We start from the raw sequence: 23370 nt of genomic DNA, 5'->3' as shown, positions 1-23370 counted from the left end.
TGCCGGTCGCCGTCAGCACTGGGACCTCGAACAAGGTGAAAGAGGTCCTCCTTCCACAGCCACGTCTCTACTGCCCTCCCGCACCCCTGGAACTCACAGGCGTGGGGTCCTCCCAAGCCCCAAGGCAGAGCCGGCCAGAGGGCAGACGATGGAGAAGGGAGAAACACACAGACTGTTTCCTGCAGCACCCACGGCTGCCCGGCTCCAGGGTCCACCCCGGCGCGCAGACCCGGGGTGTCTTACCTCTGCTCGGCAGAGCTGTAGGTCTCCCCTCTCTGGCAGCTGCTCAGGGTGACGGGGTCAAAGTTGTCGAAGGAGCGGAGGGCCACCCCCGAGATGGCGACCAGGGGTGAACTGAAGCTCACGCGTACCGCCTGGCTGTGGTAGAAGGGCTGGCTGAGGTCATGGACCACAGGGATAATCAGGGGATTGTTCCGGCAGCTCAGGACGTGGAAGCCTGTCAGGGGAGACAGAGGGCCGGGGGGCCAGGCTCATTACTCAAGGCCAGTCACGCCCTCCCCAACGGGCCCTTCCCGAAGCCCCCAGACCCTTTCATGTCACTGCACAAAAGCACCATTGGGTGGCCAGTGGGGATTTTGAGTTTGATTGAAAGTTTCTTTGTCTGCCTTTTTCTCTTGGCTCCAAATCTTTCCAATCCCCTCGCCTTGCCGCTCCCTAAGCTCTCCCTTCACCTAGCGCCCACGGCCCCTCCCTCCCCTCCAAAGGGCCACCCCTGGGCCAAGCCTCGCTGGCACTCACTTCCCTCCCACCTTGCGTGAGGGCTTGGCTGGTCTGAGATGCCAGTTTTCAGGCAGTCATCAAGATGAGGGAAACAATTCACAGAAATAGGTCATTGTTGGGGTAAAAAAAAGCCTCCTCTCATTTTTAAGCTAGGAAGCTGGGACCAACCCTGTGCGGTAAGGACCTCTGCGTCCATTTAGCAGAGAGAAGAGGCAGAAACGTGGCGGGAGGTGGCTTTCCAGGGGGACTCAGAACAGTGTGCCACACAGAGTCCGAGGAGAATCCAAACAGCTTCACCCAGAAGCTCTCAGTTCGTTCTAGAAGTCCCCAGGCTTTGAAAAGTGGTGGGGAGTGAGTGGGGCGGGGAGAAAAGGTACATAAGGAAAGGGAGGAGAATGATGGGGTGGGTTGGAGTTGGGAAAACCAAAGCTGGCTTTGGTGTTTGATGGACATCAGTTCTTGGCTTAGTAGGTCTCCCTGACAGCTCAAGCGGTAGAGTCTGCCTGCTATGCAGGAGACCTAGGTTTGATTTCTGGATTGGGAAGATCCCCTGGAGAAGGGAATGACTGCCCATTCCAGTATTCTTGCCTGGGGAATCCCACGGACAGGAAAACCTTGTGGGTTACAGTACATGGGGTTGTAAAGAGTCGGACACGATTGAGCAACTGACGCAGATAACAGATATTCACTTCTTTACTGAGTGAGTCCACCAAGCCCCTAACACTCAGTGTCTGCCTCTAAAAAGTGAGATCATCCTGACCAAGTGCTGGGAGTCCTGCTCTGCTAGGGCGTGAGGCTCCCAGTCGAGCAGGTCTGCATCTGTGGTCCACTGGCATAGAGCCGCAGAGCCTCCATGGGAATGCCAGGGTGCTGAGGGTGCAGGACAGGGGAGCCGATGGGGAGGGACAGATGGACGCTCGGGCATCAAATAGCAGGATCCAAGGATCTCTGCTGGAGCCCGAGTCTTTCCCATTCCTCTGAAAAACTCTCCACAGAGCCCTTTGCGATGCCAGGACAGCTATGAAAATATTTGCTTCTCGCTTAGGGACATTTCCCAGGAATCTGGATAAATCCAGAGGGGTTTCCTTTCCCTTCCTTATTAATGCATTTCCCCCTTGCCTTGAAAACTGACCAAATAAGTAAACATAAAAACAAAACAAAACCCCTCCCCACTGCCTGAGCTGCGGCTTGACCCTGACGTAACCCCTGGCGAGCTTGCTTCCTATGGGGCTTTGAAACGAGCTCCTTGTGGAACTGTACGGGCACAGCTTTGACGCCGGGACTTCTGCGCTGGCCTGGAATTCCAGAGTAGACTGGGCAGGCTGTCTGGGCAGCGTGGGAGGGGATGGTGGGGCTTTCTGAGTGTGGGGTCTTGTGCTCGGCACGGGTCACCACATCTCAAGTGAGAGCTCATTTGCTATCATGGATGCTCCTGGTTAAGGGGTGAAGGGCAGTGGGCAATGATTCTGAAAGCCTGGCTTCCCTGCTTGCTGACTGGCTTTGGCCAGTGACCTGGGCCTCTCAACGTGTCTCTTTGGGTCTCAGGTGATGATACATATAATGGAAAAGCATCTCTACTCAGTCTCCTTCCCAGGGTCCTCTGAGATCTCCTGGGATGCCTGAGGGTGAAGGCACTGTGGGAGAAGGGACCTACTGAGAAGAGGACTTTGACCTGAATCTCTTACCCTCATCCCCATCTGATTCGGGCTTCTCTAGATGTACACACATACTCATCCTGATCTGAAGACAACTTGATGGGAAACAGAGCCCCAAGAAGAGGCGACGGGAGGCGAGAACTCATTCTCAGCCGATCCTTACAAACCACCCACGGGCAGACGGGGAGGCAGGTAGCAAGGGCAAGCCATATGCTCACCTAGATCGTGGATCTGTTCGCTGGTATCAAGCAGCTGGACACTGATGGTTTCCTGCTTCTGGTCCCCATAGTAGGTCCCATCAGTCACCAGGTGGACAATGACGGCTGTAGCAACCATTGGTTGAGAAAAGTACACCTGAAATGCAGGAGACATAGGAGGCTCAGCCATGTAGCTAGGCCTGCAGTGGTGCGGCAGCCCCGGGGCAGGGGTTTTGAGAAGAATCTTCCATTTCGGGAGCTGGACTACTTCTCACGGTCCATGGTGGGAACAGGGAGGCAGCAAAACCTCAGAGCAAAGAGCATAGCCTCTGAGGTCAGAGACTGTTCCAATCTTGGCTCTGCTCTTTTCAAGCTGTGTGATGCCCACTGATGGCTGAGCCACTCTGAGCCTAAATTCCTTCACCTCCAAGTCACGGATCTGTAAATAGATACATCACAGGATGCCTGGGAGGCTCCGGGAAGATACTAAGAGGTCCAGCATGCACTAAAACCACATGAAATGAGGCTTATTATTCATCACTACTCTGTGCTGACCAGTCTCTGGACTAGGCATCGAGGAGACAAAGGTAAATAAGGTGTGCCTTTGATTGCTATAGGTGGCGGAGTTCAACGTAGGTGAGTGACATGCACTACCAACACTTGAAACGATCCCAGTCCACAGTCAGGAAGATGGGCCCGTGGACAGCTACAGGATACCATGGCACATGACGAGTGCCATCCAACAGAGGACCACACGTGGAGGGCTGGAAGGGAAAGGACAGTTCCTTCTCCCTGTAGCACTCAGTGAAGACTTCAAGGCAAGGCAGTTTAAAAGAACAACATCTAAACGATATCTAAACTCTCGGCCAAAACAAGACTGACTGAAGGCATCCCATGAGCAATTAAGGGACTTTGGCCACCTCATGCGAAGAGTTGACTCATTGGAAAATACTCTGATATTGGGAGGGACTGGGGGCAGGAGGAAAAGGGGACGACAGAGGATGAGATGGCTGGATGGCATCACCGACTCGATGGACGTGAGTCTGAGTGAACTCCGGGAGATGGTGATGGACAGGGAGGCCTGGCGTGCTGCGATTCATGGGGTCGCAAAGAGTCGGACACGACTGAGCGACTGAACTGAACTGATTCCAGGAAGCATCCTGCTGCTAACTGTTTTGTTTTCTGTCCTTGCCGTTAACACCCTCAGCAGGTGGACAAAACCAGCCTGAGAAAGGGCCAAGGGAGACAATGCTTCCTGGGAGCCTCTGCCGGACAGTCTGAGGCTCTCAAAGCTTTGACTTACCCGGACCCAGAAAGTGGTCTGAGCCAGCTGGGAATACGGGTAGCTGATGGTGCATGGGTACCAGGCATGCTGGGAAATGCCTTCGCTGAGATCGATCACCTTGGTCCGACACACCTGGAAAAAAAAAATAAAGGGAAACAAATGTCTTAGAGGGTCTTGGAGGTTGAAATAAATTCAACTCGACAACACCTCACTGTCCACCTATTGTGTTCTTGACACTGCAGGAAGAAACAGTGATGAACAGACAAGAGTCTGTTTCAGGTGCCCACATTCTAATAATGCAGATGAGAAAATCCTCAGTGGTATTCAGGAGAGGAGGGGTAACACATTTGGGTGGTAGAGACGTCAGATAAGTTCTTGTAGGGACAGGTCCTGGAGGAGTTGACACTTGGTTCGGGTCTGGAAGAATAGGGTGGCTGCAGACGGAAGGGTATTGCCCATGGAAGGAAGAGAAGTGAAGGCTCAGGGGAAAGCAGAAGCCCAGGATGATGAGCTGCCTGGTATAATCGGAACTTGGGGAAAGTGGCAGCAAAAGCAGGCCTGAGGGCCTTTATCTGTCACGGACGCTGAATACCAAGCATCCCTTCAGGACAGATCTGTAAATTGTGCTCAGAGCCAGATTAATGACACAGACTGGAACAGCATCAGCACCTGTTCTCCCCAAAGAATATTGGCTCCACCGTTTGGGTGTATGTGTGCGTATCTACACATACACACAGCCCCTCGGTCTCAATGACAGATATACCAAATGACATTCCAAGAAACATGAAGCACGTAGAGATGAGCAGAATTCTTCAAACTGAGGAATTTCCTGCCCCGATGTCATTTCATCCCACTGGTTCAATCACTCATTCCAACACTATTTATTGAGTAACTGCAATTGGTCAAACACTCTGGGACCAGACACCAGACAACGGAGACCGTGGGAGGAGCCTGGGGTGACAGTGTATGCAGGCACTCATCGAGGAATCACATTTGCCTGCGCAACTGTCCGCTGGAGACCAGAAAAGAGCCGCGACGGACGAGGAGAGGAGCAGCTGCGGCACTCCTGAGCTACGTCAGGCTCTTTGCCAAAGGGCATCCCCAATTAGTGTTTTTCCTTGCATCTCTATGGTGACCCCTTTCTCAATATTCTCTGGGAATTTGGGCCTGTCATTCCAGATCTGTGGGTCTCAGGTGACTTGCCTAAAAAGTAAGGCTAACCGAGAGAACTCTAAGGTCTTATAAGCTATGAGAAAAAGAGTGAGATGATCTAATGTCAATTACACAAACAAACATACACACGTAAAACAAAAAAAAGGAAAGGAAAAAAATAGATATATATACAAGGATCAAGACTATCCATTCCAGCAATATTTAAAGTAGCAAAAGATCAGGGATACGCCATCATCAAAAACCTACGAACAATAAATGCTAAGAAAAGGTGTGGAGAAAAGGGAACCCTTTTACACTGTTGGTGGGAATGTAAATCGATACAGCCACTATGGAGAACAGTATGGAGAGTCCGTAAAAAACTAGGAATTAAACCATCATATGACCCAGCAATCCCACCACTAGGCATACACCCTGAGGAAACCAAAATTGAAAGACACATGTACTCCAATGCTTGCTGCAGCTCTATTTACAATAGCTAGAACATGGAAGCGACCTAGATGTCCACTGACAGATGAATGGATAAAGAAGCTGTGGTACAGATATACAATGAAATATTCCTCAGCCATAAAAAGGGATGCATTTGAGTCAGTCCTAATGAGGTGGATGAACCTAGAGCTAATTATAAAGAGTGAAGTAAGTCAGAAAGAGAAAAACAAAGATTGTGTATTAACGCCTATATATGGAATCTAGAAAGATGGTACTGATGAGCCTATATGCAGAGTAGCAATGGAGACACAGACAGAGAACAGACGTATGGACACGGCTATGGAGTCAGGAAGGAGAGGGTGGGATGTATGGAGAGTAACATGGAAACACACACTGCTGCTGCTGCTAAGTCACTTCAGTCGTGTCCAACTCTGTGCGACCCCATAGACGGCAGCCCACCAGGCTCCCCCGTCCCTGGGACTCTCCAGGCAAGAACACTGGAGTGGGTTGCCATTTCCTTCTCCAACGCATGAAAGTGCAAAGTGAAGTCGCTCAGTTGTGTCCGACCCTCAGCGACAGGCTCCTCTGTCCATGGGATTTGCCAGGCAAGAGCACTGGAGTGGGGTGCCATTGCCTTCTCCACTACCATATGTACAACAGATAGCCAAAAGGCATGTGCTGTATGACTCAGGGGGTTCAAACCAGGGCTCTGTAATAACCTAGAGGTGCGGGATGGGGAAGGAGGTGGGAGGGATGTTCAAGTGGGAGGGGACAAGGGTAAACCTATAGCGGATTCATGTTGATGTTTGGTAGAAATCAACACAATCTTGTAAAGCAATCACCCTTCAATAAAAAACAAATCAATTAAAAACAGATCAGGGACAGTTTATATACTCCCCTGTCAAAGAAGGGGTGAGTAAAGATGATACATTCACATGTTAGGATTCCACAAGCAAAAGAATATTAAGAGGACTGAAAGAGATTCACATGTGGGGATGATCCTGAGAATATCTGACACCTGATTCAATAAGCACCCTGGCCAAGAAAAATGGAAGCCCCATTTGTGAGTTCATAGATGACAACACAGAGGGATTGCAAAAGCGTAACATGGAATGAATAAAGAACGAGGTATAAGTGGATAAGTGCATTAGGATTCTATTTATTAAAATCCAACGAAGTTAGACTATACCCAGGGAGTCTACAGATGAGTGTAGAATTAAAAATAGCGTGGAAAGTTGCACATCAAATTCACTAATCAAAGTCAAGCTAAAACACATGGTCACACTGTAATCCACAACTGCAAGCTGCAACGCTTTCTTTGAAAATAAACGTTTTGTTTTGGAATAATTTCATATTTACAGGAAACTTGCAAAGGAAGAAATACCAAGAGTTCCATATATGCTTCACCCAATTTCCCTTAAAGTTAACGTCTTCAGTTCTTTCTTGAAATATCAAATAGAAGAAGAAAAAGTGTCTTAACCAACTTTGGAGAATCACACCGTCACCCAGGGAGTTCCTGCAATGGTGAGCTGGGTTAAGATACCTGGTTAAGATACCAGCTCCCTCAACATTTGATGTGTAATTGCGGACTCGCTGTCTCCCATCTTTGGACCTCAGGCTATCTTTCACATCTGAATGTTGGATTAGGTCATGGCCTTTCAAGGTGTCACCTATGGATTCCTAGAGTTGCTTGGAGGTGTCAGCCTGGGCATCAGGATGGGGAAGGTGTGTTTAGCCTCTGCTCCACTGTTTCAACCAAAGCATCTTCACCCATCTGTTTTATGTATCAGGATGCCTTGTATTGTTTCATTTGAGAGCTTCATTGCTTTAAAACACAGAAGAGTACTGAAACGTGTTCACTGCCAAAGTTCCCCTCACCCTTCCCCAAGGTGTCAGTGGGTCTTGGGAATACAGTATTAGTCTCCTGAATGTCACAGGTAACTTCATAAGGAGAGAAAAGGTGCCAAGAATCAACCGTCTCATCGGCCAGAAATCATGACTTCAGCTATTCAAATCCCTAGAAGCCTAATACCGAGGAGGCTGTGGGCAAAACATAGCCAATTCAATGGGTTGGCAGACAGTTTATTTGTTTTTCTCAAAAACAACGGAGACTGGGCTCAGGGAGATCCGCCAGGGGATTGGGTTACATTTTACAACAGTGTGAGACATCGCACAAACTATCTATGGCATTTGAAATCCAGGCCAGCGATTCGACACGTATCCTTCTGGAATTCTTTCCCCTTGTGTTCTTAGCTGCCTGTCCCCCAGCAGAGCGTGGTGGAGCGCATCTCTGGAGTGCTGAGCCCGGGGCTTATCTCATGCAGGGTCAGAGAAGTCTTGGTCGTGAACAGAGCCCTCTTACTGCTTAAACACAATTTCCTCTTATCTCATCAACCCTATCAGCACCAGACAGGGCTTAGAGGGATGTGGTGCTGTTATTTTATTCTCCTGGTTTCCCATTTAGTGCTGTGTTTGTTTCGGGCTGGCTGTGATCCTGACCATGGACAGTCAAAGCAGATCAGAGAGGAGCAAACAAATGTTGCTGAACCCTTGCCCGAAGCCCCAGCTGATGTTAAAATCATCTCTGTTCCTGGGGAGGTGGGGGAAGGTTACAGACGAAGCGGCGGGGTGGGGCTCATTCAGCAGCCGTGGATGGAAGGGGAATGGCCCACCGGGCTCTCTCTGAGAGGAGAAGAGCCTTGCCCTTGGGCAAAAGGAGGGGCACATATCGAAATGTGATCCCCGAGATACCTGATTCTATGCAGGCGCTCTGCTTTCATCCACCCATGTTTTGTACCTTCTGAAAAGGCAAATCCAATCCCACAAAGCCTTACTGAGCAGTGTAGACTTTACTGGGCATGTCGTGGGGGAGCAAGCAGGGGGTGACACTGCTCACTCGTGGGGGCTCACGGTCTCCCATCGTCGCCCCAGGCTGCTGTTTACTCATCCTCTCTCTCCAACCAGGGTCTTCAGCAACCTTCCCAACCTCTCTCACCCCCTCTCCCTTTCCAATCTCCACCTCTCTTCAATCCCAGGCAGAGTCATTCTGCTCTCCCTCCTGGTCTCTAGACACAAATCCTTCACATGATGCCAAGGATTCGAGATTGCCCCCTTGGTCAAGAGATGACCAAGACCCAGTGATGGCAGGGAGGTGAACCCAGCAACCTTTTGACTCTCTCTGTCCTACTGGTATGAACGAACTCTCCTCCCTTCCTTCACATCACTCACTGGTTTGTGGGATACATCACGGAGGCTCTAGAAGCATCGCAGTCTCTAGGCTCTTCTGGAGAGAAGAGGAGAGGGTCTCCTCTAGTTGACAGTGATCTTGCTGCATTGTTTATGCCCATGTTCATGCAGCATTATTTGCAACAGCCAAGAGGTGAGAACAACCTAAATGTCATCAACAGATAAATGGATAAACTAAATGCGGTGGGTACATACAATAGAACAGCATTAAACCTGAAAAGAGAAGGAAATACTGCCACATTCGGCTACACAGAGGAACCTCAAGGTTATTCTAAGTGCACCTAGGTAGTCACTAAGAGACAGTTACTGCACGATGCCACTTACATGAGGTATCCAACAGAGCTCAACCCACAGAATTGAAGAGTGGAATGGGAGCTGCCAGGGGCAGCAGGGAAAGGGACAAAGGGGTTGCTATAAGTTTATAAATCAACGTATAAATCAACAATGAAGTCTCAGTTAAGCAAGTTGATTAAAATTTTAATAGATCTACTGTATAACACTATACTTATAATCAATAATGGGGCTTCCTAGGTAGCTCAGTGATAAAGAATTCACCCGCATTGCAGGAGACTTGCAGGAGACTTGCAGGAGATGTGGGTCTGATCCCTGAGTCAGGAAGATCCCCTGGAGAAGGAAATGGCAACCCACTCCAGTATTCTTGCCTGGGAAATCCCGTGGACAGAGGAGCCCAGTGGGCTACAGTCCACGGGGTCACAAAGAGTCAGACACAATTAGAGACTAAACCACAGCAACATAGTCAATATTATTCTATTGTGCCCATAAAAAGTTAAGAGGGTAGATTTCTTTTTAAGTGTTCTCATCACAATAAACGGAAATAAAACAGATAATATTATTTTGAATGATTGACATTGATATTCACGGAATGAATGAATAATTAACAAATGGTTAAGTGACTGAATAAATAAGTGATTGAATGAATCAATCAATAAATTAATAAATGACTGAATACAGTAAGAAATATATGATCCAGTGAAGTGGGGGAAGAGAAATTCATGTAATGATGTCATGCAAAGAGCAGATGTGGCTTAAGTCTTTTCAGGGTAAGAGAAGGAATTCAGTTCAGTTCAGTTGCTCAGTCATGTCCAACTCTTTGCGACCCCATGAATCGCAACACGCCAGGCCTCCCTGTCCATCACCAACTCCCGGAGTTCATTTAGACTCACGTCCATCGAGTCTGTGATGCCATCTAGCCATCTCATCCTCGGTCGTCCTCTTCTCCTCCTGCCCCCAATCCCTCCCAGCATCAGAGTCTTTTCCAATGAGTCAACTCTTCGCATCAGGTGGCCAAAGTACTGGAGCTTAAGCTTTAGCATCATTCCTTCCAAAGAAATCCCAGGGTTGATCCCCTTCAGAATGGACTGGTTGGATCTCCTTGCAGTCCAAGGGACTCTCAAGAGTCTTCTCCAGCACCACAGTTCAAACGCATCAATTCTTCGGCGCTCAGCCTTCTTCACAGTCCAACTCTCACATCCATACATGACCACTGGAAAAACCATAGCCTTGACTAGATGGACCTTAGTCGGCAAAGTAATGTCTCTGCTTTTGAATACACTATCTAGGTTGGTCATAACTTTTCTTCCAAGGAGTAAGTGTCTTTTAATTTCATGGCTGCAGTCACCATCTGCAGTGATTTTGGAGCTCAAAAAAATAAAGTCTGACACTGTTTCTACTGTTTCCCCATCTATTTCACATGAAGTGATGGGACCGGATGCCATGATCTTCGTTTTCTGATTGTTGAGCTTTAGGCCAACTTTTTCGCTCTCCTCTTTCACTTTCATCAAGAGGCTTTTTAGTTCCTCTTCACTTTCTGCCATAAGGGTGGTATCATCTTACCCAGCATCTTCTTGATTGCTTCACAGATGGGGGACTGTCTTCCATTCATAAACAGCCCAGCTTACCTCCGGGGAGATTCTTCCCAACAGCCAGGGGAAGATGTCAAGCTGTGCTTTCTTCTACTCTTTCCTCTAAGCAGCAACACTCATAAGCTTCCACATGTTAGAGCTTTAGAATTAGCGGGACTTAAGTAGGTTATCAACCGGGAGCATTTCTTTTCCAGTGGTCGAGGGAGGGCAGGTGTCTTGCACAATACATCACAGCAAGTAAGTGGCAAACCTGATATGACAACAATGCCTTTCTGGCCCCAGAACCGATGCCTGTCCTCTCCCGTGTTCTATACTCTCTGAAGCCCCACTCCCTTACGCAGAACCATCCCTGGTGAGATTTCTCCCCTTCCCCAAGGATGCATAGCAGCCATCCCGGTGTCCACGTCACTTGCTTCTGCAGGAAGCTCAGCTCTCTGTCTCTGATGGAAGCTGGGCAACTCACTGCCTTTCAACCTCATCTTAGTGCAGGAACCAAGGGGGTGAACAACCCCCTTTCCCCTTGACCTTGAAGGGGAAAGTCTCATCTTTAGCACACTGCCTCAGACTGTCTGTCATCTTCACAGAGATATCTGTGCTCACTTTAAAAACAGAAACCAAGAGACACAGGGGACGTGGGCCAGTTCTGTCTGCCACTTATTGGCTGGACATCTCTCCCAGCCTGTCTCTCCCTCTGTGAAGTGCAGTGGCGCCCCAGCAGCTTAAGAACACCCACAGAAATACTATCCCCCAAGGTCTCATGGGCACAGTATCATTTAATCCTCTCACTTATTTAGGGAGGCTGGAATTATCCCATTTTTCTGATGAGGCAAGGGGGCACGGAAGCTTTCAATGACTCTTTCAAGCTCACACATCCAATTGTGTATAACAGCAGGATTCTGGACTCTGAGTCCACATTCTGTGGACTCCATCACATGGCAGCTCAATTGCTGTTTTGATTAAAACCTCTGCTTCCTCTGATGGAGAAGTAGATGCTGAGGACCACGCTCCTCACCTCCAGCCACGCCACATCCTCTCCCTGCTCCTGTGTGTGCGCGCGCACTCTGTCTTGCCCTGCTCTTTGCAACCCTATGGACTGTAGCCTGCCAGACTCCTCTGTCCATGGGATTCTCTAGGCAAGAAAACTGGAGTGGGTTGTCCTTTTCTGCTCCAGGGGATCATCCCAACCCAGGGGTCAAACCCGCGCCTCCTACACCGGTAGGCAGATTCACCACCACCGCCCCGTCCCTGCTCCGGAGGCTCCCATAAATCGCTTTCACAATGGAGAATGCATCATATCGCCCTGCTAGTTCTCACCCCATCCGTGGCTGCCCCTGGACCACAAGATGGAAACTTCCCTAGATGCAGCTTACAAGGGCCTTGGGAGCTGGCTCGGGCTCATCCCCAGGTGCAGAGCCAGCTGTGCTCCATCCACACAGGCGCACATGGGTGCCCCCTTCCCACTGGACCGCCCTTCCTCCTGTGTGCCACAGACTTCACCATCGAGAGGCCTGTGCCCAGTTCCCTTCCCCCTCCCCACCCCCACCTCCCTCCATGGCACTCGATGATGGCCCATTTCGTGAAACACGACACATACTTCAAAGCCATTCTCAAATATCACCCCTCCTCTGAAAGCCTTTGCTCACCCCCCAGGCAGAATTAATTGCTCCCTCTTATGTGTCCATATAGTTCTTTATATATGCCTCCGTTACATCACTTGTCAGGTTGGATTATAGTTGTTTAGAGCTCAGTCTTATCCCTTTAAACTCTGAAGGCTTCCAAGGTGAGAACTATGTTTCATTTACCCTCAAATAAATCCCAGCAAATTGCCCAGCAGACAGGACACAAGAGGTGCCCAGTGAACACCAATTATGCCAGCAGGGTATGTGGAGTGCCCGCTGTCTGCTGGGCCAGCAGGGTACATGGAGTGCCTGCTGTCTGCTGGGCACTGCTTTCAGGACTCTATACGTATGAAAGCATGCAGTCTTCAATGATGGCTAGGTAAGATAGGTGCTATTATTATACCCCTTTAATCTATAAGGAAATTGAAGCGCAGTAATTCGCTGACATGAACTTGGGCAAACTCCGGGCTAGCAAGGGACAGGGAAGCCTGGCGTACTGCAGTCCATGGGGTCGCAAAGAGTCGGGCACAATTTAGCGACTGAACAACAGCAAAGTTCACTGAAGGTCACACAACTAGTTAGTAGAACCAAAACTCAAATCCAGGCGCAAACTCAGCCCCGACTCTTAACTGTAGATATAATTTGAAGAGAGCTTGTCTACATATGGCTCAGGGCTGTTATAGATAAAGGACTTGGGGTTTTTTCTGGTTGTTTCTCCTGGTCTGCTGAATGGTTCAGCAGACAAAAGCAGGACCTTACAGGCCTGTTCTGGAATGGAGCTGTGTGGTTCAAAGAGCCCCACGCTGCCAGGCTCCAGGACCTGCCTCCTAGAACCAACTCAGTTACCGACTTTCTCTGACATTCATCTTTCCTGCTTGTAGAAGGATGGAGTAAGATGAAACCCCAAAGGGCTTTTCTGTTCTGACATTCTGCCACCTTTTGATGTCCAGTTCCTTCCAGCAAAAGTATCGATTCTGCAGTGAAATCTGACGCTCCTGTAGGTCTGAGTTGGCTCAGGGATCCCATGTCTCTGATACCCTGAGGCCAAAAGCTAACTCCTATCACAGCCAGCATTTCTCAGGCAACTGGAGAAGTAACCTAAAATTTTACTGCAGTCATTCCAGCAACGTGTTTTCTGTTTTCTTTTTCTTTTCTTCTTGTGTGTGCTGCAAAAGAGCTGGAAGTTCTTCCCCCAGAGCTTTGAGATCATCGGGTGTTTGAGTTGGGAAAGTCCTCAGAGATCTGACCCCAGCCATCACGCCTGATGGACAGGTGGGGGACAGAGCCCAGTGGGGAGCAGGCCAGTGCTGCGATGGTCCTCCGGGCTGGCTCTCAGCCGACAGAAGCGAGGCCTCCATGGCCCTAGGGCCTGGGGACTTTCACCCACACCAGGCACTGCCAGCCCCGACACCCAGCACCCGCCTCCAGACCTCCTCCCTCGCAGAAGACTGCTTCCAATTAGAGGAGTTAACGATGTCTTGCTTTCAAAGGGTTTTTTAAATCCAGTTTATCTTCCACCCACACACGATGTACACAAAGGCAGGGACGGAGAGAGAGGAGGGGGAGTGGGCGTTCTGGCATTTTCCCACACAAGGGAGATGCCAGGAGGTTTCTCCTGAATTTCACTTTTACAGATTTACATGCCCTTTCGTCAATCAAGGGATGGAGGAAGTGCTCGTCAAACCTCGAGCCCATCTTCTCCAATTTCCTCTTTCAGTCCAGAAGGACCTGGGAAAGGGCCTCATGGAAAAAGAGAGGAAAAGGAATAGGGAGGGGGAGGGGAGCATGCTGACAATAACTGCATGTAAGCACAGAAGTGTGTGCACAACAAGCACTTGTGCACACACACACACACACACACACACACTCCCCAGGCAGTGGTTCAGAATATTTCTACTCGGGCCACATGTTAACCTCAGGTTTACAGGCCCAAAGCCAAGCCATTTCCCCAAGAACTGCAAGGCTGCAGAGGTGGGCAGGGGTCCTTGCTCTGAAGACTGCAGGCTGTAACAGGCCTTGGGAGAGCGGACACAGAGTTGTCAACGTGAAATAAAGCTGCCTCTATAAAGCTGGCTTGGCTGTTCCTTTGAGAACATGCTGCTCCCTCCTCAGAGCTCCTGTTGGGGAGAGACAGGGGACTGGCTCTTAAGGATGGCCCCCCAGGACTGATGCTGCCCCATGTATTACCTCCTCTGACCCTCACAATAACGCTGAGGAATGACTGTTTTGTGTGTGTGTGTGTCCCTCTTGGAGAGATAAGAGCTCTGAGGTTTGGAAGGCACTGGCTGCTCCCCTGGGACGTAGAGGTCAAAGCCAAGTGGTCTGACTCAACGTTCGTTCTCTCCCCATCCTGTGGCTGGACGAGCCGAGGACACTTCGTCACAGCCTTTGTGTAACACGCTGTGCTGTGGTTTCTCGCCCATCTGTCCCCACGCATGAGCTTCGAGGACACTGCCCACGCCTGATTGATGTCTCCTTTTCATTGGTGTGCAGTACAGGTCACTGGGCAGGGCTCCTTGAACATGGCCTTTGTTGAGATGATGCGGCTTTTGCAAGGCCGCACATGCGGTTCAGAGCTGACAACGTCTGATCCAGAAGCCCGGGTCTCTGGGGGCCTCGACCAGCGCTGGGAAGTGATGATGACCCCTGGATTCAGGAAGACACCAGAGACCCAGCATCCGTTCAGGAGCACCAGTATGTCTGGCAGCCGCATCCGGCTACCACCCAGGCTCACCCAGTGCTGACGTCCTGTGAGCAGGCCGATGACAAAAGAAATGGTACTCACAGCCGTCTCTCTCATTAGCATAGTGCACTCCAGAGCCTGGTTGATTCCACTGCTTCGCTTACTCCCTAAAGCCACCCTGTGAGAACCTGAGACACCCCAAGGAGGCGCAATGGCCCTTGAGCCCAGCGGAGCCCTCGAGGCCCACGTGTGGGGTCAGGGTGGCCGCTCCCCCACCTCCTGCCCAGGACAGCCATCCTTAGCCCAGGCCTGCTGCCTCCCTGACTGCAGACTCGCCCTGGCTCAGGACTGGCCCAGGAGGTGGGCCTATCTGCAGCCCCTGCACTTGGCTGTTCGCTCACTGAGGGCGAGCATGAGGCCTTACTAAGCACAGGCGGTTTAGTCGCTGAGATGTATCCGACTCTTGCGACCCTGTGGACTGTAGCTTGCCAGGCTCCTCTGTCCGCGGGATTTTCCAGGCAAGGATCCTGGAGTGGGTGGCCATGCCCTTCTCTAGGGGATTATCCCAACTCAGGGATTGAACCCGAGTCTCCTGCACTACAGGCAGATTCTTTACCAACTGAGCTACCAGGGGAAAGCCTAAAGTAAGCACTAAGCTAGTTGAATAAAGAATGAACTGACACCAGTCACAGGGATGTTATTGGTCCTTAATACGTATCAGGCGTACGAGCTCCGCATGCCTGGTCTCCATGAAGGTGGCATGGAGACCAAACGTGCCGACTCTGGCTCAGGTCCGCGCTCACTGGCTGTGGAACGCTGTGGTCCTCTCCCGCCTGGGTCCGGTTCCCCACTCACTGCTCTGCCCCTCCTGATCACCTTCCTGTGCTCCTTCCTCCAAACTGACCCTCTGAGTATGACGCACGAAGTATCTTAAAAGGTATCCATCACCGTGGTTAACATTACACCATACACACACACACACTTTCGATCCCCTCATCTGACTTCCGTTAACACGTTTTCAATTTCCTCCTCCAGTCTCCATTTTACACACTTACTAGTGAAAGAGTCCAGGCGGTCACAGAGTCGGACACGACTGAGCGACTAAACTACTACTACAACTAGGGAGAAAGAGACAGAGACAGAGACAGAGAGACAGAAGCGGGGGAAGCCAGGCTTTCTTTCCTGATCATCAGAAACAGTGCTCACTGCCCCCCACCCCCCGCCCCGGCCCTCAGAACAGCGTCCCCCTTGAAACCTGCCTTAAAAAGACTGAATGGGGAGTGGGAAGGCTGGATTGCCTTTCTTTCAATTTCAGGGTTCGTTATTTGTCGTGGACAATCGAGCAAAGAAGCATTTGCTGTGTATAGGGCGGGTGCCTGGGGTGCAGAGCTACCTCCTCCCCTCGGCAGACCTCAGGGCCTCCCCACCCAGGAGACCCTCGCAGATAAGGTGACCTGGCATCAGATGCCCTCCAGCCTTGGGGCTCAGCTCCAGGGTGGCTAGTACCTTGTTGCCCCCCAGAGTCTGTCCCTAACACATTAGGCATTTCACACTCCTTAGGGGTCTAATATCCTCCTGGTCCACCCCTCCCACATGTGTCTGGAATGCTATGGTTTGGGGCATAAGCCCCCGGTCTGATCAAATGGTCCTGGAAAAGACGCCTCAGCTCTCAAGGGGAAACGTGCAAAGACGTCACTTAAAACACCACTGTCACACAGCATCCTGACATTTTCACAGGTGAGGAAACCAACTTTCTTAGAAAAGAAATGGTTCAGAGTTGCAGAATTGATTCTTGGGAACCACTCACTCAATGGCCTAATTTTACAGACAGACACTCAGGACTTCTAAGGGACAGAAATTGGATGCCCCAACCTTCTTCTAAAGGAAGTGTTTATGCAAGGGGCCTCAGAAGGTGTCCATGATCAATGGCAAAGACAAAACACACTTTCTTTGCCAACACCTCAACCAGCAACTATGTCCCAAGCACAGATCCTCTCCTTCCTGAGTAAGGCAGGAATTGCCATCCTCATCTGTTCTCCAGGTAGGGAGCCTGAGTTTCAAAGGGGACCAACGGCATCCTTAAGCCACACCAATCAGGACTGTGAAGTCCGGGTCTGATTCCCACTGGTGGTACTACAAGTCTGCCTCCTTTGACACAGATGAGGAAACCGGGACCCACCTAGGGTAAATGGTGATTCGCAGAGAAGCGACGATGACGGCAGTGATGGTGAGCACTCACCTGCTTTCACCGCTATCAACTCCATCCTCGTCTCACTGTGAAAGGAAGAGTCCTATTACCCATTTTCAGGTGGGAAAACTGAGGCCAAGGAAGAGGAAGAAATAATCACCGTGGCAGTGGGAGTGCTAGTTAACAAAAGGACAACAGGTCAGCCACCGACTTTGTACGACATGGGGGTTCTCACCACGCTGACCCTCGGGGTCAGCACCATCTCCCATCTCCCAGACAGCAGAGCTGGGCCTTGGGCGTGCTCAGCACCGGAACCCACCCACCCGTTTCGAGGAGGCACTGGGCAGGGGGCTCGGGCTCCTCCAGCTAGTAAATCCTCTAACAAGGGAGAGTGATTAGTGTCGGATGTGGCGGTCGGCTTTTGTGCAGCTGACAACTTGTCCCTTTAGAGGCTGGGCCGGGCTCATTTCACAGGGGCCCTCCGCAGGCCCGCTCTCGGCTCCGTAATTACGCCATTCACCAGTCACCCAGGCCCGCCTCTGAACTCCTGACCCGGCACTGAAAGACTTGGGATCTCATTACTAATCTCTTAAGCCACCTAGTCCTCCAAAATACATCCATTTAAGTTGGAGGCCAAGGCTTCGGGGGTGGGAGCCAGAGAGAGGGAAAGTCCAGCAGAGGCCCTTCTCATGACATGGCCATGGGCCTGCTCTGGGGCCTGGGGCCAGAGTCACAGGGCAGCTGGCCTGGCTGGCTGGCTTGGGGCAGGACAGGCCTCCCCAAGGCTCGGGACTCAGCTCAGACACTATGCCTTGGGATGGGGAGGGCATCTGGACCCACCTGTTTGTAATTTCAGGGGTGCGGGTAGGGGATGAGGCCCATGTTTGTTTTAATTATTATTATTGTTGTTGAAAAGGGAGGGGAAAAAAATGAGCAGAAACTGCTAACATCTGGAGGCTGCTGTCCAGTTTACGTAATCTCCTGAAGCCGAGGAGGGACACGGGATCCCCAGCCAGATGGTCCGTGGGTGACTTCACAGTACATGTGTCTCCTCCGGCAGTTAAGATGCTGACAGGGTTAGAAGAGTGGGTTGCAGGACCTTCTTAAAACTGTTTAGGGGTGAGGGATGGGGGCTTGGGGGTGCTTCCAGAGATCTCAGTCTTCTTTTGGAATACTCAAATTTTGCTCTGGCCAAAGCTCACACACGTCTTATATTTCTCTCTCATTCATTCACTCATGCACTCATTCAATATACACTGACATGACACTTATTACGAGTTAGGTTCTTTATCTCATGATATCTAAGGAAAATGGATCCCAGAGAAGGGGAAAAAAGGCCATAAAGATAAAATCCCTTCCCCAAAAGAGGTCCCAGACCCAAGTGGAGGCGGGGGCGGGGGGTAAATGATGATGCCAGCAAGCACCCATCCAACAATGTGGTGGGCTCTTTGCTCAAGGTTTGTGCAGGCCGAGAGGAACTGGGAAAAAAGAAGTTCCCAAACAATCTGTGCCCAAGCACCAGGCCTGAAATGACGAATCTTAATATCAAGAGGCTGGAGAGCAAGGGCTGGAGAAAAAAAAAGCGAGAGAAGGAGAAAAACTGGGCCACAGCTGAGCCATGACAAACCCAGTTTCCCAGATGATGTCAATAGCAGAAGCATGAAGGATAAAGTTCGAGATGTAGAATTTTGCTGCAAACACAATTCTGAGGACATTCGTATTCTTTTTAAAAGTCACATTGCTAACTTTATGTGTTTCCAAATCTCTTAAAAAAAAAAAAATTGTACTGAAAGCAATGAACGACATTTCATGAATTCTAGGTCAGAATATAAGCAGCCTAGACTCCAGAAGAGATCAAGACGGCGCTGTTATCTCCAGCTAGAATGTGCACTCAAATCTGGATTGGAACCCGGAGATACTGGCAGCGTGAGGTGAAAATTCGGAGGCATTACCAGTCTCCAATATGAATCCTGAAGCAATATGAATCTGACGTGTATTTCAGAGCTTGGGGGCACCGTCAGTTTTAAAACAGGACTTTGAGTATGGAAACACTTCCAGTTCAAGACCAGAATACCAGGGTACTGTCATTCTACTAACAGGCCCAAGCAATACCGTCTGCTCTAAATCCAGTACCCCCAAATGCCTGTGTCAGAAAATCAGACACCAAAGACGGAGAACACAGATCCAGTGAGCTTTACTCTGAAATGCCCTGTCTACAGGCTCGGGGTGGAATTGGGAGACATGGCCAACTGAGGAGCAAAGCACTGTTCAGAGCCACTCGGACTCACGCAGGCTGTCCGAGGAAGCCTCCAGACTGCTCCTACTCTGGGATCCCTGAGATGTGCATGGGTTAATCAGGGAGATGGTGACCGTGTTCAAACTCAGTGCCCGGTCACTGAAACCCTTGGTTAAGCATAGTTGAGCAGTGGTTAATGGCAGTCTTGACCACACTGGCCTATTCGAGAAAGGTCAAGGGAGTGATTTTTCACTTAAAAACAGCTGTGCGTTAAAAGAACAAGACTTTCTCAAGTTCATAAAACTAGGAGTTTCCAGGTTGTCTTTGTGTTGTTTTCTCCCTGCCCCTTCTTTGCCGTCTCCTTCTTTCCTAATAAAATGTGTGTGCCCCAAGCTGTGACCAGGATGACGGACAAGTCACACTGCCTGCAGGGAGGCCCTGCTCGGTGCCCAGGCCACTGCCTGCAGGGAGGCCCTGCTCGGTGCCCAGGCCACTGCCTGCAGGGAGTCCCGCTCGGTGCCCAGGCCACTGCCTGCAGGGAGCCCCACTCGGTGCCCAGGCCACTGCCTGCAGGGAGGCCCAACCGGTGCCCGGGCCACTCAGAGCACCTTGTCTTGGGTTCTGCCCTTCACCACAAACCTCAGGGTTTTCTGATCCCCTCTGATCACCCTGGGAGAAAGCGCTGGAAAGCACCGCGTGCGTGCCTCTCCTCTTTGCTTTTGAAGAGCAGCAGTCCTCTTGGCAGGGCTGCTCCAGTTTGATTTCTCCAAGGAAGAGGCTCTGAAGGATGCCATGCTCTGATGTGTGCAAGGACCCAAGGACAGGGCTGGCATATGCTTTTATCAGCATATGCTGACCTTCCAGCTCAAAGAAGGGCTCACATTCTGAAGGATGAGGGTGGCATATCTCTCTGGCCTTCCTCTCCAGGTTTCAGCAGGAGGGACAGTGACATGCAAATTGGGGGCTTTGCCCATCAAATGTCCAATGGGCGCTGCTGACGCCCGTGTCCACCGCCCCAGCCGCAGAGCCCTCTGGGGGACAGAGGCCATCTGCAGTGGTGCTCTCTCCCAGGGGACCCTTGGACGAGGCAGCACACATCTGCAGAAGAGCAGGGTGTTGAAGCAGCTGTTTTGAGACATGGTCCATGGGAAGCATCCCAGCATGATCTGGGATCTACAATATGACCTTCTCAACAATCCTACACCTGCCGCTTGCCTGAACTTTCCATGAGCAGTGGAAGTCACACACATCCGAGAGATGTGGGCCAGAACTCACTGACATCATGACTGAATACTCTAAGGTGCCTCAGTTCCTCCACTGAAAAATCAAATGACGAGATCTACTTTGGAGGGTTGTCCCAGGGTTAAAAGATCCCTTGCAAGTGCAGACACATAGCCCTGCAGGCCAGAAACACGCTTAACATTCCCCTCCGTTGTCCCTTCCCACTTCTTTTTTCCTGGTTCTAGAAGAAGACAGTCCTGGGCATGAATTCCAGATTTCCCTGCCTCACCCTTAGCTGGTTGTAGAAACTTGGGTGAGTTATTAATACTTCACCTTTGTTAAGTCCCAATTTAGTCCTTTGTAAACCAGTGAAAGTTAGTCCCTACTTCCCAAAGCGGCTGGCGGGTATAAATGTGCTAACAACAGAGTGAAACTCTGGGTAGAGGTCCTGACATGGAGTAATCAGGCAGAAAGCCAGACCTTTTATGTTGCTACCACCACCAGCTATTGCTATTACTACTATGTCCTTGGTGATTACTGTCATTTATTATTATTTAGTCATTCCTCTGCATCTGTCCTCTCATTTTTATTGTCAAGCAAACTTCGTGAGTCTCAGCTTAGTCCTCTGCAACCAGTGAAAGATAATCATTATCTCTTAGAGGGGTTGGCGGCTGTATATGTGTTGTAACACTGTGAAACTCGGCTTCTCAGGTAGCAAACTCTGTTCTAGACCTGGCGTACCTCAAGGTGTAAGATGGAAACTCGGCAGTTCATGGGACATGTGGTATGGAAAGTCACAGACAAAGGCCGATGCAAAGTACTGATAAAAGGCCACTTATGCCGGGCCACGGATGGTTCCAGAAGTGCTATGTGGTATCAGAGAGTGAGGGCTCCACACGGGCTGGGATGGTCAAGAGACGCCACGTGAAAGAGGAGCTGGTTGAAGCAGACCTTGAAAGATAGTTAAGCTTTAAATGAGAGGACTTCCCTGGTGGTCCAGAGGTTGAGAATCACCTGCCCATGTGGGAGACATGGGTTCCACCCCTGGGCCGGGAAGATCCGACATGCCGTGGAGCAGCTGTGCTGTGACTCACAACTGCCAGCCACAATTACTGAAGCCCGTGCTCCAGGGCTGGGGTTCTGTAAGTACCGAGCCTGCACGTTGCAAGTACTGAAGCCCGCCCTCTCTAGAGCCCATGTTCCACAAGCAGAGAAGATACTGCAATGGGCAGCCTGAACACCGCAATGAAGAGTAGACCCTGCTCACCTAGAGAAAGCCTGTGCAGAGCAATGAAGACCCAGCACAGCCAAAAATAGATGAATTTTTTTTTAAGGTGGATAAATGAAGGATGGTGTTTCCATGTAGAAGAAATGGAAACTCCAAGGTGTGTCTCGGGATTGCAGATGGGTCCATTCTGTCTGGAAGGTTCCTGTCTAATAAACCTGTTAGACAACAGGCTGTGAGGAAAAGCTGAGGCAAACAGACCGTGGAAGGCCTTATGTGCTAAGACTCTGGGATTTTATATGCCGTGGGGAGCACAGCGCATAAATACAAATAAATAGAGATCTTTCACAAGCGAGAGATCCCTGAGACCAATATTTATTGTGAACGATGGAAAAGGTACTACAAAAGGAAAAATCCTCCAATAAAGATACGTGCAGGCTTAATGATTTAAGATGATGTATCACAAAAAGATAAGTATGTCATATTTCACTTTGGGAACAAAAGAAGGGTTATTCTTAAAAAAAAAAGAAATTCTTGGGAGAAGTGTGTCTGCTGGAAAGCGTGTGGGCTGTGGAGCCTGAAAGCATTGGTCTCACTCCTGTTCCACCATTTGGAGGAAGGGTTCTTTTGTTTCCCCATCTGTGAAATGAGAACACAGTTCTCACTAGATTATAAGGATTTAATGCCATCACCAAAGTGAATCCGTGTAGACCCCAGTTATTACATGCCAAGCAATGCTCCACGTGCTCTTTGTGTGCCGTTTTCTAGAATACTCACAACTGCCAGTCCATCTCCCTGTTTTACAGATGAGGAGACCGAGGCAGAGAGAGACTATGGTCGCCCTGGGTCTCACTACAGGTGGCCGCACGAGGACGTGCTAGACCAGAACAGCTCCAACAGGGGGGCTCAGTGTCTGCCTGTGGCTATTTAATTTTAAATTCATCAGAAGTTCAGTTCCTTAGTGCCCTGAGCCACATCTCCAGGGTTCAGTACAACAGGTGGCGAGGGGCAGTAGTGCCAGGAGGGGCAGTAGGCACCTCCACTGTCACCAAAAGTCCTATCAGAGAACAGATCTGGAGGCCGGCTCTCTACACTGACCCAGTTCTACCTTCTCTGGCACATGAACTGACCACAGCTCCCCAGTGTGTGTCAGTTTCTCTCCTTCCTGCATGGCTCTGAATTACTTTTCTCTTCCCAGACCCCTTGCCCCAGGCAGCTGTGTTGCAGACCTGGGCATTACCCTGGCAGTAGCCACAATTCCTGAGAGCAGTATCCTGCCAGCAGGCCAGATCTCTCCCAAACTCACCTCTCTTTCCCAAGATGGAGACAAATGCAGGCTTCAGGCAAGCATCCCCTTCCACCAGCTGGATGTATGGGTCCAGTTTGGAAAAGGTCTCGGGGCGGGCAGGAGCCCCCCAGGGAAGACTTTGCTGGACCACCCTGGCACAGAAGCTTGCCCCTCAGCATGGGTACCTGTCACGTGCCTCTCTGAGTCCATTTCTCCCTCAAAAATGAACACGCTACAAATATATCCTGGCACATGGATCTGGCCAAAGAATTAGGTGAGTTTTAAAAAATCTGTGTCTGGGGTG

General features: G+C 50.3%; 1 protein-coding gene across 1 annotated transcript in view; it reads right to left on the bottom strand.

Moving 5' to 3' along the window:
• PAPPA (pappalysin 1) overlaps nucleotides 1–23370 on the bottom strand; it is a 256271-nt gene that overhangs the window by 71898 nt on the left and 161003 nt on the right. Inside the window, exons 11-13 of the mRNA XM_052645172.1 lie at nucleotides 3897–4010; nucleotides 2615–2750; nucleotides 244–457 (exon numbers count right to left, since the gene is read on the bottom strand). Of these exons, the coding sequence (XP_052501132.1) occupies nucleotides 244–457; nucleotides 2615–2750; nucleotides 3897–4010 (464 nt within the window). The remainder of the gene's footprint in view (nucleotides 1–243; nucleotides 458–2614; nucleotides 2751–3896; nucleotides 4011–23370) is intronic.

This window comes from Budorcas taxicolor, chromosome 8, assembly GCF_023091745.1.
Source record: "Budorcas taxicolor isolate Tak-1 chromosome 8, Takin1.1, whole genome shotgun sequence".
NCBI lineage: Eukaryota > Metazoa > Chordata > Mammalia > Artiodactyla > Bovidae > Budorcas > Budorcas taxicolor.
The sequence above is the reverse complement of the archived record's forward strand: the minus strand, read 5'-3'. Positions and strand labels throughout refer to the sequence as shown.